General features: G+C 48.3%; 1 protein-coding gene across 2 annotated transcripts in view; it reads left to right on the top strand.

Annotated features, from left to right (window-relative positions):
- XPO5 (exportin 5) overlaps positions 1–14,160 on the top strand; it is a 49,228-nt gene that overhangs the window by 13,795 nt on the left and 21,273 nt on the right. For both annotated transcript variants that reach the window (XM_069954425.1, XM_069954426.1), the window contains exons 6-10: positions 10,210–10,236; positions 10,321–10,506; positions 13,741–13,817; positions 13,892–13,994; positions 14,064–14,147. In XM_069954425.1, the coding sequence (XP_069810526.1) occupies positions 10,210–10,236; positions 10,321–10,506; positions 13,741–13,817; positions 13,892–13,994; positions 14,064–14,147 (477 nt within the window). The remainder of the gene's footprint in view (positions 1–10,209; positions 10,237–10,320; positions 10,507–13,740; positions 13,818–13,891; positions 13,995–14,063; positions 14,148–14,160) is intronic.

Raw genomic sequence — 14,160 nt, 5'->3', positions numbered from 1 at the left:
TATTGTACTTCACATTTCTTGTAAATTGGAGTCGATACTCATATCGAATCTTTATGAAAAAAACCAAAATAACGTGAAAAATTGTAAAAAAATGCATTTTTCCAACTTTAAACCTTTTCTGCTTATACAGAAAATGGTTATGCCACATAAATTATATATTAAATAGCATTAGCAACATGTCTACTTTATGTTGGCGGCATTTATTAAACTATATTTCATTTTTTTTTAGACAATAGTAAGCGTAAAACATTAGCAGCAAATTTTCAGTAAAATTTCAAAATCAGATATTTTTAGGGACCTGTTCAGGTTTAAAGTGTATTTGAGGGGCCTGTATGTTAGAAAGCCCCACAAAGCACCCCATTTCAGAAACTGCACCCCCCAAACTCTGCAAAAGCAGATCCAGAAAGTTTTTTAACCCTTTAGGGGAGTCACAGAAATAAAAGCTAAGTGTGTAAGAAATTTGAAAATTTTAATTTTCTGTGCAGAGATTTTATTGTAATCCAATATTTTTAATAATTATAAACGTATTACCAGAGAAATGCACCCCAATATTTATTGCCCCGTTTCTGCAGTTTATAGAAATACCCCATATGTGACCGTATTGCGCTATTTGACGCAACCACAAGCCTCAGATATAAGGGAGCGCCTAGTGAATTTCAATGGCTCCATTATATTTGGTAATTTCTGACTGTACCACTTCAGGTTGGCAGAGGCTCTGGGGTGCCAAAACCTAAAAAACACCACTAAAGGGACACCATGTAGAAAACTACACCCCTCAAGGAATGTAACAAGGGGTGCGGTGAGCATCTGGACCCCACAGGTGCTTCACAGATTTTCCCAACAATATGGCGTGAAAAAAGACAAAAGTATTTTTTACACTAAAACGTTGTTCTAGACTTCAATTTTTCATTTTCACAAAGGGATAAAAGGAAGAAAAAAAAACACAAAACATGTAGCGCAGTTTCTCCCGAGTACGGAAATACCCCACATGTGGCGATAAAGTGCCAAGCGGGCGCAGGACGAGCCTCCAAAGGGAAGGAGCGCCAATTGGCTTTTGGAAGCTGGATTTCACTGGAATGGATTTCAAGGGCCATGTCGCATTTACAGAGCCCTAGTGCTGCCAAAACACTGGAAACCCCCCACAAGTGATTCCATTCTGGAAACTACACCCCTCAAGGAATCTAACAAGGGGTGCAGTGAGCATATGGACCCCACTGGTGACGGGCACAAATGTGGAACAATGTGACGTGAAAGTGAAAATTTCATTTTTTCACTTTCACGGCACAAATGTGCCCGTCATCCAGGGGTCCATATCCTCATTGCACCCCTTGTTAGATTCCCTGAGGGCTGCAGTTTCCAGAATGGGGTCACTTGTGGGGGGTTTCCACTGTCCTGGCAGCACGAGGGCTCTGTAAATGCGACATGGCGTTCATCATCCATTCTAGCCAAATCCAACCTCCAAAATCCAAATGGCGCTCCTTCCCTTCGGATGCTTGCCCTGCACCCACATGGCGTTTATGTCCACATGTGGGGTATTTACGGACTCGGGGGGAAATTGCTCTAAACATTTTGTGTGTTTTTTTTCTCTTTTAACCCCTTGTGAAAATGATAAATTCAAGGCTAGACCAACATTATAGTGTAAAAAATGTAATATTTCATTTTCACGCCACATTGTTCCATATTTGTGCCCGTCACCAGTGGGGTCCATATGCTCACTACACCCCTTGTTACATTCCCTGAGGGGTGTAGTTTCCATAATAGGGTCACTTGTGGGGGGTTTCAACTGTCTTGGCAACACAGGGGCCTTTTAAATGCAACATGGCCCTTCAAAATTCATTCTAGCCAAATCCAGCCTCAAAAAAACCAAATGGCGCTCCTTCCCTTCGGAGGCTTACCCTGCACCCGCATGGCGCTTTATGTCCACATGTGGGGTATTTCCGTACTCAGGGGAAATTGCTCTACAAATTTTGTGTTTTTTTTATTTTTTAGCCCCTTGTGAAAATGAAAAAATCAAGACAAGATTAATGATTTAGAGTAAAAATTTAAAACAAATTACACTAAATGTTGGTCTAGCCTTGATTTTTTTCCATTTCCACAAGGGGTTAAAAAAAGAAAATAAACGCAAAGCGTGTAGGGTAATTTCCCCTGAGTACGAAAATACCCCACGTGTGGGCATAATGTGCCATATGGGCACAGGGCAAGCCACCAAAGGGACAGAGCGCCATTTAGAGGCTGGAATGGAGGATGGAGGCCATGTCACAATTACAAAGCTCCTGTGCTGCCAGGTCAGTAGAAACCCCCGACAAGTGACCCCATTCTGGAAACTACACCCCATAAAGAATCTAACAAGGGGTGCAGTGAGCATATGGACCCCACTGGTAACAGGCACATATGTAGAACATGTGCCGTGAAAATAAAAAATAAAATGTTTTTCATTTTCACGTCCCAAATGTGGCCGTCAACAGGGGGCCATATCCCCGCTGCCCCCCTTGTTAGATTCCTTATGGGGTGTAGTTTCCAGAATGGGGTCACTTGTCGGGGGCTTCTACTGTCCTGGCCGAACAGAGGCTTTGTAATTGCATCATGGCATCCTCTAATGGGAATGGCGGCCATACTTATTTAGCTGGGGAAAAGGGACAATTCTAATTTATTTGGGGGTATTAGGCCAATTATTAGTTTATAAGGTTGGAAATGACAGGTGTCCATCAAACTCACCCTGTGTTGATCCAGAGGAAGGCAAAAAACCCTCGTGAGGCAGACGACAGTAGCCTCATCACAGGGGAAAAATTCCTTCCCGACTCCATAATGGCGATCAGAATAATCCCCGGATCAACGTGACCCCTGAAATAGGAATAAGGGACAGAATTTAGATAATGTAGAACCCCAGTGACGTGTGGTGCGCCTTGGAGCGATCCAGTATGCAGAGGCCGGGGTGATCAGGACAGGTGTCACACTGGTAAATGGTGTCCTTCCTGATCCCCCTGTTACCCCACACTCTGCACTTCTTCTGGGGTCTCCTGTTTTCCAGTGTGGGGGACGTCACCTGGAAAATGTTGTCCTGGTGCGATATGGGGTCCTTCATATCCAGAAGCGCTGGGTCCGCTCCATGGCTGCTAAATATTAGGGCGCTATTACTACTTCTGATATGTTCGGATCGTGCCGCAAGCTACAGGGCAGCGAGGGACCGGAGGAGGGGGTGCTGGTATAAAAGTTATCCCCATACAGGTGGTGACCTTTATCCAGCAGTGGGAAGATCAGTTCCCGAATGATCTCCCCACTAACTCCGAGGATGGGGGGGGGGCGCATCTGGGGGCTGGATTCGGGTGTCCCTTCCTTCATACACTCTAAGTGCACCTGCACACTGCGGAATGGCGAAGGATAACCCTTTGTGCATTCCGCAGCTGGCACCCACCGGCAGACTGATGCGGGCGCGCGTCTCTGTCCGTGTCATAGACTCCATTCTATGCACGGGTGGATTCCGCTCTCCGTCCAACGTAGTCATTCTTTGGACGGACGATGGAATCCGCCCAAGCATAACACGAAGTCTATGACACGGGTGGAGACGCGCGCCCGCATCAGTCCGCCGGTGGGTGCCAGCTGCGGAATGCACAAAGGGTTATCCTTGGCCATTCCGCAGTATGCACATACCCTGGATCTGTAAGAGTACCCTGAGGTACTCTCACAGAGTTTGTAGAATTTCACGCCATACCGTGATCTCTTATTGGGACGGTACTGGCGGAAAAGACGTGTCTGGGGGGCAGCGTACGCTACGCTACCCCCAGATACGTCATTGGATGATGAGGATGAGGATGAATGGAGGAACGAAGGACCCCCCATTCATCCTCACTGGCTGTTTCGGTGTCGGAGGCAATAATAGCGTCCGATACCGAAAACACGCCGGGGGCCACTTTTATATAGGGATTGATATATGGGGTATGTAGTGGTGTAGTGTAAAACTTTATTCCGTGTAGTGTAATGGTGTTTTTTTACATGTTTTTTTAACATTAAGTATAAAAAAAAAAAACTACGCCAAGAAAGGAGTTGCTGATAAATGCCGCACTTATGTGCGGCACTTATAAGCAGACCGTGGCTGTAGGATATAGGAAAAAAACACTCTACGTTAAAAAGGAGGAGTTGCTGATCAGCGGCGCACTTACGTGCAATGCTGATTAGCACTCAGCGGCGATAGGGTACGGAAAATAGAAAAAAAAAAATTGGGAAAAAAAAAAATAAAAAAATCTTTCTTCAACCCTATAGCTACTGATATGTGTATTATATACACTTATCAGCCGCTAGGGGGCAGTAGAACGCCAATTCCGGAAAAAGCTGAAGTTTGACGAAGCTGGAGCCGATGATTACCGATGGGGACCGCCGGAAAAAGACGAAGACGCCGACGAAGACGAGGACGCGTTCGGAACCCGGAAGACGCGTTCGGAACCCGGAAGACGCTGGATCCGGTGAGTATGGGTCAATACCTGCTCTGGACACCTCAGCTACCTAGCTGAGGTGTCCACAGCAGGTATTTAACCCTTTCATGGGGTACTTATATCGCCCGGCGATCGGGACGTGGCCACCGTTACTTTTAACAGTAATGGCGGTCGGTGTCGTCCTCAGACAGCACCGACCGCCATTGCTTTCCGGGCCATCGGGTCACCGATGACCCGGAAAGCTGCAGATCGCCGCCATATGCTGATCTGAATTGATCAGCCAATAGCGGCGATCGTCAGCACGGGAGGGGTTAATCACCCCCCGTGCCGACAAGCAGGGATGGCCTACTATACATTATAGCAGGCCATCTTCCCCGATCGCTGCGTGTGTACACGCAGCGATCAGGGAAACCGCGGGCGTAAATGTACGCCCGTTTGCGTTAAGGCACGGGTTTTGGGGGCGTATACTTACGCCCGCGGTCGCTAAGGGGTTAAAGTGACTCTGTACCCACAATCTGACCAAACTACTTGTACCTTCGGATAGCTGCTTTAAATCCAAGATCTGTCCTGCAGTCCGTTCGGCAGGTGATGAAGTCCTAAAAAATTATTGATTGTCCTAAAAAACAACTTTCAAACTTGCATTAGGAATGCCACTGGAACATTTCCTCCATGCTGAACATTGCACAGGTGCTAAACGATCCAGCCCATATTCAGTATTCACACGGTACAAGCGTTTTGGGGGGGTTAGATTGTGGGTACAGAGTCGATTTAAGGGGAAATCGCCAGGATCCCTATATACCCCTGTATACCTGACAGTTCTGCACTGTTTATGTAAATTGTAGCTTATGCACATTATAAATAAACTAAAAGCTTTAAAGATCCTAAAAGTCAAACTGAGATGTCATGTGATCAGATTGTATACAGAGCCTGGTTATATACAACATTGGCAGTGTTATATACAGCCTGGTTATATACATTATTGGCAGTGGTACATACAGCCTGGTTAAATACAACATTGGCAGTGTTGTATACAGCTTGGTTATACACAACATTGGCAGTGTTAATATTGTATAGTTGGAGGGGTTTTGTTTACCTAAGTGTATTGTTTTTAGGGGTCCTGTGTACCGGTAGTGTATAGTTGGGGGGGCTGTATACCTGTACTGTATAGTTTGCGGGTCCTAAAATTGGTCAAGGTGCTGTATACCTGTAGTGTATAGTTTGGGGGTCCTGTATACATTTAATGTATAGTTGTCAAAGGTGCTGTATACCTGTAGTGCAGAGTTAGGGGGTCCTGTATACCTGTAGTTTATAGTTGGTGGAGGTGTAGTGTAGAGTTGGGGGGTCCTGTGTACCTGTAGTATATAGTTGGATAGTTTGTGAAGGTGCTGTATACCTGTAGTGTAGAGTTGGGGGGGTCCTGTATATCTCTAGTATATAGTTGGTGGAGGTCCTATATACCTGTAGTGTATAGTTTTGGGGGTCCTGTATACCTGTAGTGTATAGTTTTGGGGGTCCTGCATACCTGTACTGTATAGTTTGGGGGTCCTGTATACCTGTAGCATATAGTTGATGGAGGTCCTGTATACCTGTATTATATAGTTTGGGGGTCCTTTATACCTGTAGTGTATATTTGGGGAGGGGTGTATACCTGTAGTGTATATAGTTTTGGGAGTCCTGTATACCTGTAGTATATAGTTGGTGGAGGTCCTGTAAGGTGTATAGTTTTGGGGTCCTGTATACCTGTAGTGTCCTGTATACCTGTACTGTATAGTTGGAGTAGGGGGTCTACCAGTTATTTCTGTGGCTCAGTTGTAAGGCAGCTGCCCTAGCAACCAATCAGATTCCAGCTCCCTGTGAAAATGAAAGTGGTAGTCCTATTGGTTGCTAAGGATTCCAACTGCCATTACTGCTGGAGAGGTGCGGCACTAATTATATCACCTGTGTGTGCAGTGTGGAGATTCTCCCATTCATTTCTATAGGGCGCTCTTCCCCCTCCCCCTTGCCTCCTGTACATCAAGCGGGGACGGGATCTTCGCTCTAACCTTCCCGGGCACCTAATGTATCTGTGGGCCAAATTTGTGGTCAAACGGTCGAGACGTTTAGAAGTCTATAGAGGACAGACAGACAGACTTTCATTTTTATGATATGATATGCTGTGTATATATGTGTCTCTAGTTGCTGTATATGTATATGTGTTGCTGTGTGTGTGTGTGTGTGTATATGTATATGTATGTGTATGTATGTATGTATGTGTGTGTGTGTCTCTAGTTGCTGTATGTGTCTCTAGCTGCTGTGTGTGTGTATGTGTGTATATACACACACACACACCACCTAGAGATAGATATATCTGTGTCTCTAGTTGCTGTATATGGATATATGTCTCTAGTTGCTGTGCAGTCATGGCAAAAAATTTTGAGAATGACACAAATCTTCTATTTTCCCATGATCCTCTGCCCTCTGGTTTTTCTGTGTGTTTGTCAGATGTTTTTATCACATACAGAAATATAATTGCAATCATATTATTAGTGACAGAAGCTTATACTGACAGTTAGACTGAGTTACTGCAGCAAGTCTATAATATTTGCAGTGTTGCGGCTTCTTCTTCAGGACCTCTGCAATTCTCCCCGGCTGCTCTCATACAACTTCTGGACCAAATCCTGACTGATAGCCGTCCATTCTTGCACAATCACTGCTTGCATTTTGTCAGAATTTGTTGGTTTTTGTTTGTCCACCCGTCTCTTGATGATTGACCACAAGTTCTCAATGGGATTAAGATCTGGGGAGTTTCCAGGTCATGGACCCAAAATCTCTGTTTTGTTCCCTGAGCCATTTAGTTACCACATTTGCTTTATGGCAAGGTGCTCCATCATGCTGGAAAAGGCATTGTTGGTGGCCAAACTGCTCTTGGACTGTTGGGAGAAGTTGCTCTTGGAGGACGTTCTGCCCCATTCTTTATTCATGGCCGTGTTTTTAGACACTGAGACTGTGAGAGAGCCGATTCCCTTGGCTGAGAAGCAACCCCACACATGAATGGTTTCAGGATGCCGGTTACAGTTGGCGTGAGACAAGACTGGTGGTAGCGCTCACCTCGTCTTCTCCCAATAAGCTGTTTTCCAGATGTCCCAAACAATCGGAAAGGGGATTCATCAGAGACAATGACTTTCCCCCAGTCCTCAGCAGTCCGCTCCCTGGACCTTTCCCCCAGTCCTCAGCAGTCCGCTCCCTGGACCTTTCCCCCAGTCCTCAGCAGTCCGCTCCCTGGACCTTTCCCCCAGTCCTCAGCAGTCCGCTCCCTGGACCTTTCCCCCAGTCCTCAGCAGTCCGCTCCCTGGACCTTTCCCCCAGTCCTCAGCAGTCCGCTCCCTGGACCTTTCCCCCAGTCCTCAGCAGTCCGCTCCCTGGACCTTTCCCCCAGTCCTCAGCAGTCCGCTCCCTGGACTTTTCCCCCAGTCCTCAGCAGTCCGCTCCCTGGACCTTTCCCCCCAGTCCTCAGCAGTCCGCTCCCTGGACCTTTCCCCCAGTCCTCAGCAGTCCACTCCCTGGACCTTTCCCCCAGTCCTCAGCAGTCCACTCCCTGGACCTTTCCCCCAGTCCTCAGCAGTCCGCTCCCTGGACCTTTCCCCCAGTCCTCAGCAGTCCGCTCCCTGGACCTTTCCCCCAGTCCTCAGCAGTCCACTCCCTGCACCTTTTGCAGAATATCAGTCTGTCCCTGATGTTTTTCTGGGGAGAAGTGGCTTCTTTGCTGCCCTCCCTGAGACCAGGCCTTGCTTTAAGAGTCTCCGCAGCCTCACAGTGCACAGTGCAGATGCCCTCACACCTGCCTGCTGCCATTCCTGAGCAATCTCTGCACTGCTGGTAGCCCCATCCCGCAGCTGACTACACTTTTAAGAGACGGTCCTGGCGCTTGCTGGTCTTTCTTGGGCGCCCTGGAGCCTTTTTGGCAACAATGGAGCCTCTCTCCTTGAAGTTCTTGATGATGCGATAGATTGGTGACTGAGGTGCAATCTTTCTAGCTGCGATACTCTTCCCTGTTCGGCCATTTTTGTGCAGTGCAATGATGACTGCACGTGTTTCTTTAGAGATAACCATGGTTAACAAAAGAGAAACAATGATGCCAAGCACCAGCCTCCTTTTAAAGTGTCCAGTGGTGTCATTCTTACCTAATCATGACAGATTGATCTCCAGCCCTGTCCTCATCAACACCCACACCTGTGTTAATGGAGCGATCACTGAAACAATGTTAGCTGGTGCTTGTAAGGCTGCAATGATGCTGAAATGTGTGTTGGGGATAAAGTTCATTTTCTAGGCAAATATTGACTCTGCAAGTAATTGCTGTTAAGCTGATCCCTCTGTATAACATCCTGGGGTATATGCTAATTGCCTTTTTAAAAACTGAAGCAGTAGACTTTGTAAAAATATTTGTATCAATCTCAAAACTTTTGGCCATGGATATATGTGTCTCTAGTTGCTGTATATGTATATATGTGTCACTAGTTGCTGTATGTGTATACATGTGTCTCTAGTTGCTGTGTGTATACATGTGTCTCTAGTTGCTGTATATGTAACATGTGTCTCTAGTTGCTGTGTGTATACATGTGTCTCTAGTTGCTGTATATGTATACATGTGTCTCTAGTTGCTGTATATGTATACATGTGTCTCTAGTTGCTGTATATATATATATATGTGTCTCTAATTGCTGTGTGTATACATGTGTCTCTAGTTGCTGTATATGTATACATGTGTCTCTAGTTGCTGTGTGTATACATGTGTCTCTAGTTGCTGTGTGTATACATGTGTCTCTAGTTGCTGTATATGTATATGTCTCTAGTTGCTGTGTGTATATATGTGTCTGTTTTTTGATTTTCCCTATAGGTGGTACTGATCACGTGACCCCATGTGGGGCTGTTATGCCGTGACTGACACATGTAGGGGGACTATGGAGTGTTTGTGTTACTACTAGTAAAGACGTCAGATGATGGAATATGGTATCGGGCTGGACATAATCTCTTTTTTCGGTAATGTGGTAACTAGTACAGCCCGAAGGGGGGCAACAAATGATAAGAAACAGACTACTAAAACAAGAAGGTAGTGGGAAAACACTGAGCACTTATAGGCAGAAGAATAAAATGTGTAAAAAAACAAATAAAAGAAACAAAAATTGCAATAGAAAGAAGGATAGCCACAGAAAGTAACAAGAATCCAAAAATGTTCTTCACCTTTATGAATAAAAAAGACTTAAAATGTGCTATAATTACACGGGGAGACGAGAGGGAGCAAGCGAGCGCCACCCTGTTAGGTCAGCGCTTGGTTGCTCCTCGTCCCCCCCCCCCAGCGCTATTACATGTGTTGACAGTGAGCAAGGAGGAGCGGTAAGAGTGGAGGGAGGGGGCCGCCCGGATGATGGCTAGATCGTCCGTGCAGCCCATCGTGCATGTCGGCTGATCTGTATCTCACCGAGCCCAGAAGGTATCCATCGTAGAGTAGTGCAGGATATGTACTGTGTTACACAGACCCTTACTCCTAATATCTATAGAGTCTGTAATGTCAGGGACTGTTCCACAGGACTGCCGCATAGCTAATGTGCTACCAATATTCAATAAGGGGTCAGAGAGTGATCCTGGAGACTACAGGCCGGTAAGTCTAACATCTTTGGTGGGTACGTATTTGAGGGGTGAATGTACCCTGCAAAATTGCCCTTCCTGATACATGTACCCCATAGACAGGGGGCGCAGCGTGATCAGACGCTTGGTATAACTGACTGGTCTGTTTCCTTCCTTACAGAAGAGCAACACGTCTCAGAAGGACAAGGTGAGGCTGAAGCAAAGTCATATAGAGGGATAAGGAAAGGACTGGAATCGCCCTTTAAATGTCATTCTTGTCTGCTCCCTGCAGCGCCAGGGCCTGTGTCGGGTGGCGCTAGCGGCTCTGAACACCTTGGCGGGATACATCGACTGGGTGTCTATCAATCACATCACTGCGCAGGACTGCAAGCTGCTGCAGATGCTGTGTCTCCTGCTGGAGGAGGATGAGCTGCAGGTGGAGGCCGCTGAGTGTCTGCTTATCGCTGTCAGCAGGAAGGTGAGGAGCTGCCAATCTGACCTCACCAGCAGAATAGAGAGTGCAGCTCTGGAGAATAATACAGGATGTAACTCAGGATCAGTAATGTATGTACACAGTGACCTCACCAGCAGAATAGTGAGTGCAGCTCTGGAGTATAATACAAGATGTAACTCAGGATCAGTAATGTATGTACACAGTGACCCCACCAGCAGAATAGTGAGTGCCGCTCCGGAGTATAATACAGGATGTAACTCAGGATCAGTAATGTAATGTATGTACGCAGTGACCTCACCAGCAGAATAGTGAGTGCAGCTCTGGAGTATAATACAGGATGTAACTCAGGATCAGTAATGTATGTACACAGTGACCTCACCAGCAGAATAGTGAGTGCAGCTCTGGAGTATAATACAGGATGTAACTCAGGATCAGTAATGTATGTACACAGTGACCTCACCAGCAGAATAGTGAGTGCAGCTCTGGAGTATAATACAAGATGTAACTCAGGATCAGTAATGTATGCACACAGTGACCCCACCAGCAGAATAGTGAGTGCCGCTCCGGAGTATAATACAGGATGTAACTCAGGATCAGTAATGTAATGTATGTACACAGTGACCGCAGCAGCAGAATAGTGAGTGCAGCTCTGGAGTAAAATACAGGATGTAACTCAGGATCAGTAATGTATGTACACAGTGACCCCACCAGCAGAATAGAGAGTGCAGCTCTGGAGAATAATACAGGATGTAGCTCAGGATCAGTAATGTAATGTATGTACACAGTGACCCCACCAGCAGAATAGTGAGTGCGGCTCTGGAGAATAATACAGGATGTAACTCAGGATCAGTAATGTAATGTATGTACACAGTGACCCCACCAGCAGAATAGTGAGTGCAGCTCTGGAGTATAATACAGGATGTAACTCAGGATCAGTAATGTAATGTATGTACACAGTGACCGCAGCAGCAGAATAGTGAGTGCAGCTCTGGAGTAAAATACAGGATGTAACTCAGGATCAGTAATGTATGTACACAGTGACCCCACCAGCAGAATAGAGAGTGCAGCTCTGGAGAATAATACAGGATGTAACTCAGGATCAGTAATGTAATGTATGTACACAGTGACCCCACCAGCAGAATAGTGAGTGCAGCTCTGGAGAATAATACAGGATGTAACTCAGGATCAGTAATGTAATGTATGTACACAGTGACCCCACCAGCAGAATAGTGAGTGCAGCTCTGGAGTATAATACAGGATGTAGCTCAGGATCAGTAATGTATGTACACAGTGACCGCAGCAGCAGAATAGTGAGTGCAGCTCTGGAGAATAATACAGGATGTAACTCAGGATCAGTAATGTAATGTATGTACACAGTGACCCCACCAGCAGAATAGTGAGTGCAGCTCTGGAGAATAATACAGGATGTAACTCAGGATCAGTAATGTAATGTATGTACACAGTGACCCCACCAGCAGAATAGTGAGTGCAGCTCTGGAGAATAATACAGGATGTAACTCAGGATCAGTAATGTAATGTATGTACACAGTGACCGCAGCAGCAGAATAGTGAGTGCAGCTCTGAAGTATAAGGCCCCCTTCACACGTCCAGAAAATCTGTCCAGATTTCCGGACCCATAGGCATACATTAGTCACGGACACCCTTCAGGATTTTTTAGATCCTGTCCTTTTCTCATCCGGAAACCCATAACTGACTCCCCCGTAGAAGTCTATGGGAGGGCCGGTACCCCGGATGCTTTCCTGATCAGCAAAGTGTCCGGAGCTCGCCGCCCATTAGCCTTGTAGTTCTGCAACCTGGATGGCCACTGGTAGCTAAACTACAACTCCAACGCCACCTGCGAACATCTAGTCTGCAGAACTACTACTCCCATCATCCCCTGCTGACAGATCATGATGGGAGTTGTATTTCTACAAAATGTGACCAGAACTACATCTTCCATCATGTCCTATTGGCAGGTGATAATGAAGGTTGTAGTTCTGCAACAGATTAGAGGATGGCACATGGCATGAGGGGGAGACCGTGGCCCGGCACATGGCATGAGGGGGAGACCGTGGCCCGGCACACGCAAGGGGGAGACGGTGGCCCGGCACACGGCATGAGGGGGAGACGGTGGCCCGGCACACGCCAGGGGGAGACGGTGGCCCGGCACATGGCATGAGGGGGAGACGGTGGCCCGGCACATGGCATGAGGGGGAGACGGTGGCCCGGCACACGCAAGGGGGAGACGGTGGCCCGGCACATGGCATGAGTGGGAGACGGTGGCCCGGCACATGGCATGAGTGGGAGACGGTGGCCCGGCACACGCAAGGGGGAGACGGTGGCCCGGCACATGGCATGAGTGGGAGACGGTGGCCCGGCACACGCAAGGGGGAGACGGTGGCCCGGCACATGGCATGAGGGGGAGACGGTGGCCCGGCACATGGCATGAGGGGGAGACGGTGGCCCGGCACACGGCATGAGGGGGAGACTGTGGCCCGGCACACGCAAGGGGGAGACGGTGGCCCGGCACATGGCATGAGGGGGAGACTGTGGCCCGGCACATGGCATGAGGGGGAGACGGTGGCCCGGCACACGCAAGGGGGAGACGGTGGCCCGGCACATGGCATGAGTGGGAGACGGTGGCCCGGCACACGCAAGGGGGAGACTGTGGCCCGGCACATGGCATGAGGGGGAGACTGTGGCCCGCCACACGGCATGAGGGGGAGACTGTGGCCCGGCACATGGCATGAGGGGGAGACTGTGGCCCGGCACATGGCATGAGGGGGAGACTGTGGCCCGGCACATGGCATGAGGGGGAGACGGTGGCCCGGCACATGGCATGAGGGGGAGACGGTGGCCCGGCACACGCGAGGGGGAGACGGTGGCCCGGCACACGCGAGGGGGAGACGGTGGCCCGGCACACGCGAGGGGGAGACGGTGGCCCGGCACATGGCATGAGGGGGAGACGGTGGCCCGGCACACGCGAGGGGCTGTGTGGGTACTTGTCCTGTATGTTGGCGTAGTAGACCATTTTGAAAACATTTTTTGGGCTTTTCCTGATGGTAAAGATGGATTACTCTCTGGAAATCCTGATACTTTCCTGATGCCGTTTGAGGCCTCCTGATCAGGATTTCCTGACAGTAAAAACTGACACGGACGTGTGAATGGGGCCTAATACTGGAGATTAGTACATATGTAGCTGTGTTGTATCTACGTGAGCGGGGTAGTAGTCCTCACTATGGCTTGTTGTGCACACAGGGGAAGCTGGAGGACCGGGTGCCTCTTCTGGTCCTGTTCGGGGATAACCCCATGCACTGCATCATGACTGCGGCTCAGTAAGTAGAAGCACTGACATTTTGGCTCTGGCCGTCTTTGCTGCACTACATCCCACTCCTCTGTCCCCCTACAGGAAGGCTCACAGCGAGGGGCTGCAGGAAAAGCGCTACGTCTTCCTGAAGCGGCTGTGCCAGGTGCTCTGCGCCCTGGGCAGCCAGCTGTGCGCCCTGATTCTGGTAAGGATTGCTCCGGCCCCTCCTTGCTCCCCTGCCCCTCACCCGCTCATTCCCTCTCTTCTTCCACAGTCTCCGGACGTCAGCGTGAAGATCCCGGTCACCTTTGGTAAATACCTGAACTCACTGCGTGAGTTTACGGTGCACCCCAGTCAGGTAAGTGGCAGCT

Source organism: Dendropsophus ebraccatus, chromosome 15, assembly GCF_027789765.1.
Source record: "Dendropsophus ebraccatus isolate aDenEbr1 chromosome 15, aDenEbr1.pat, whole genome shotgun sequence".
In the NCBI taxonomy this organism is placed as follows: Eukaryota; Metazoa; Chordata; class Amphibia; order Anura; family Hylidae; genus Dendropsophus; species Dendropsophus ebraccatus.
Note: the sequence above shows the minus strand (reverse complement) of the source record. Positions and strands in the feature narration are given on the sequence as shown.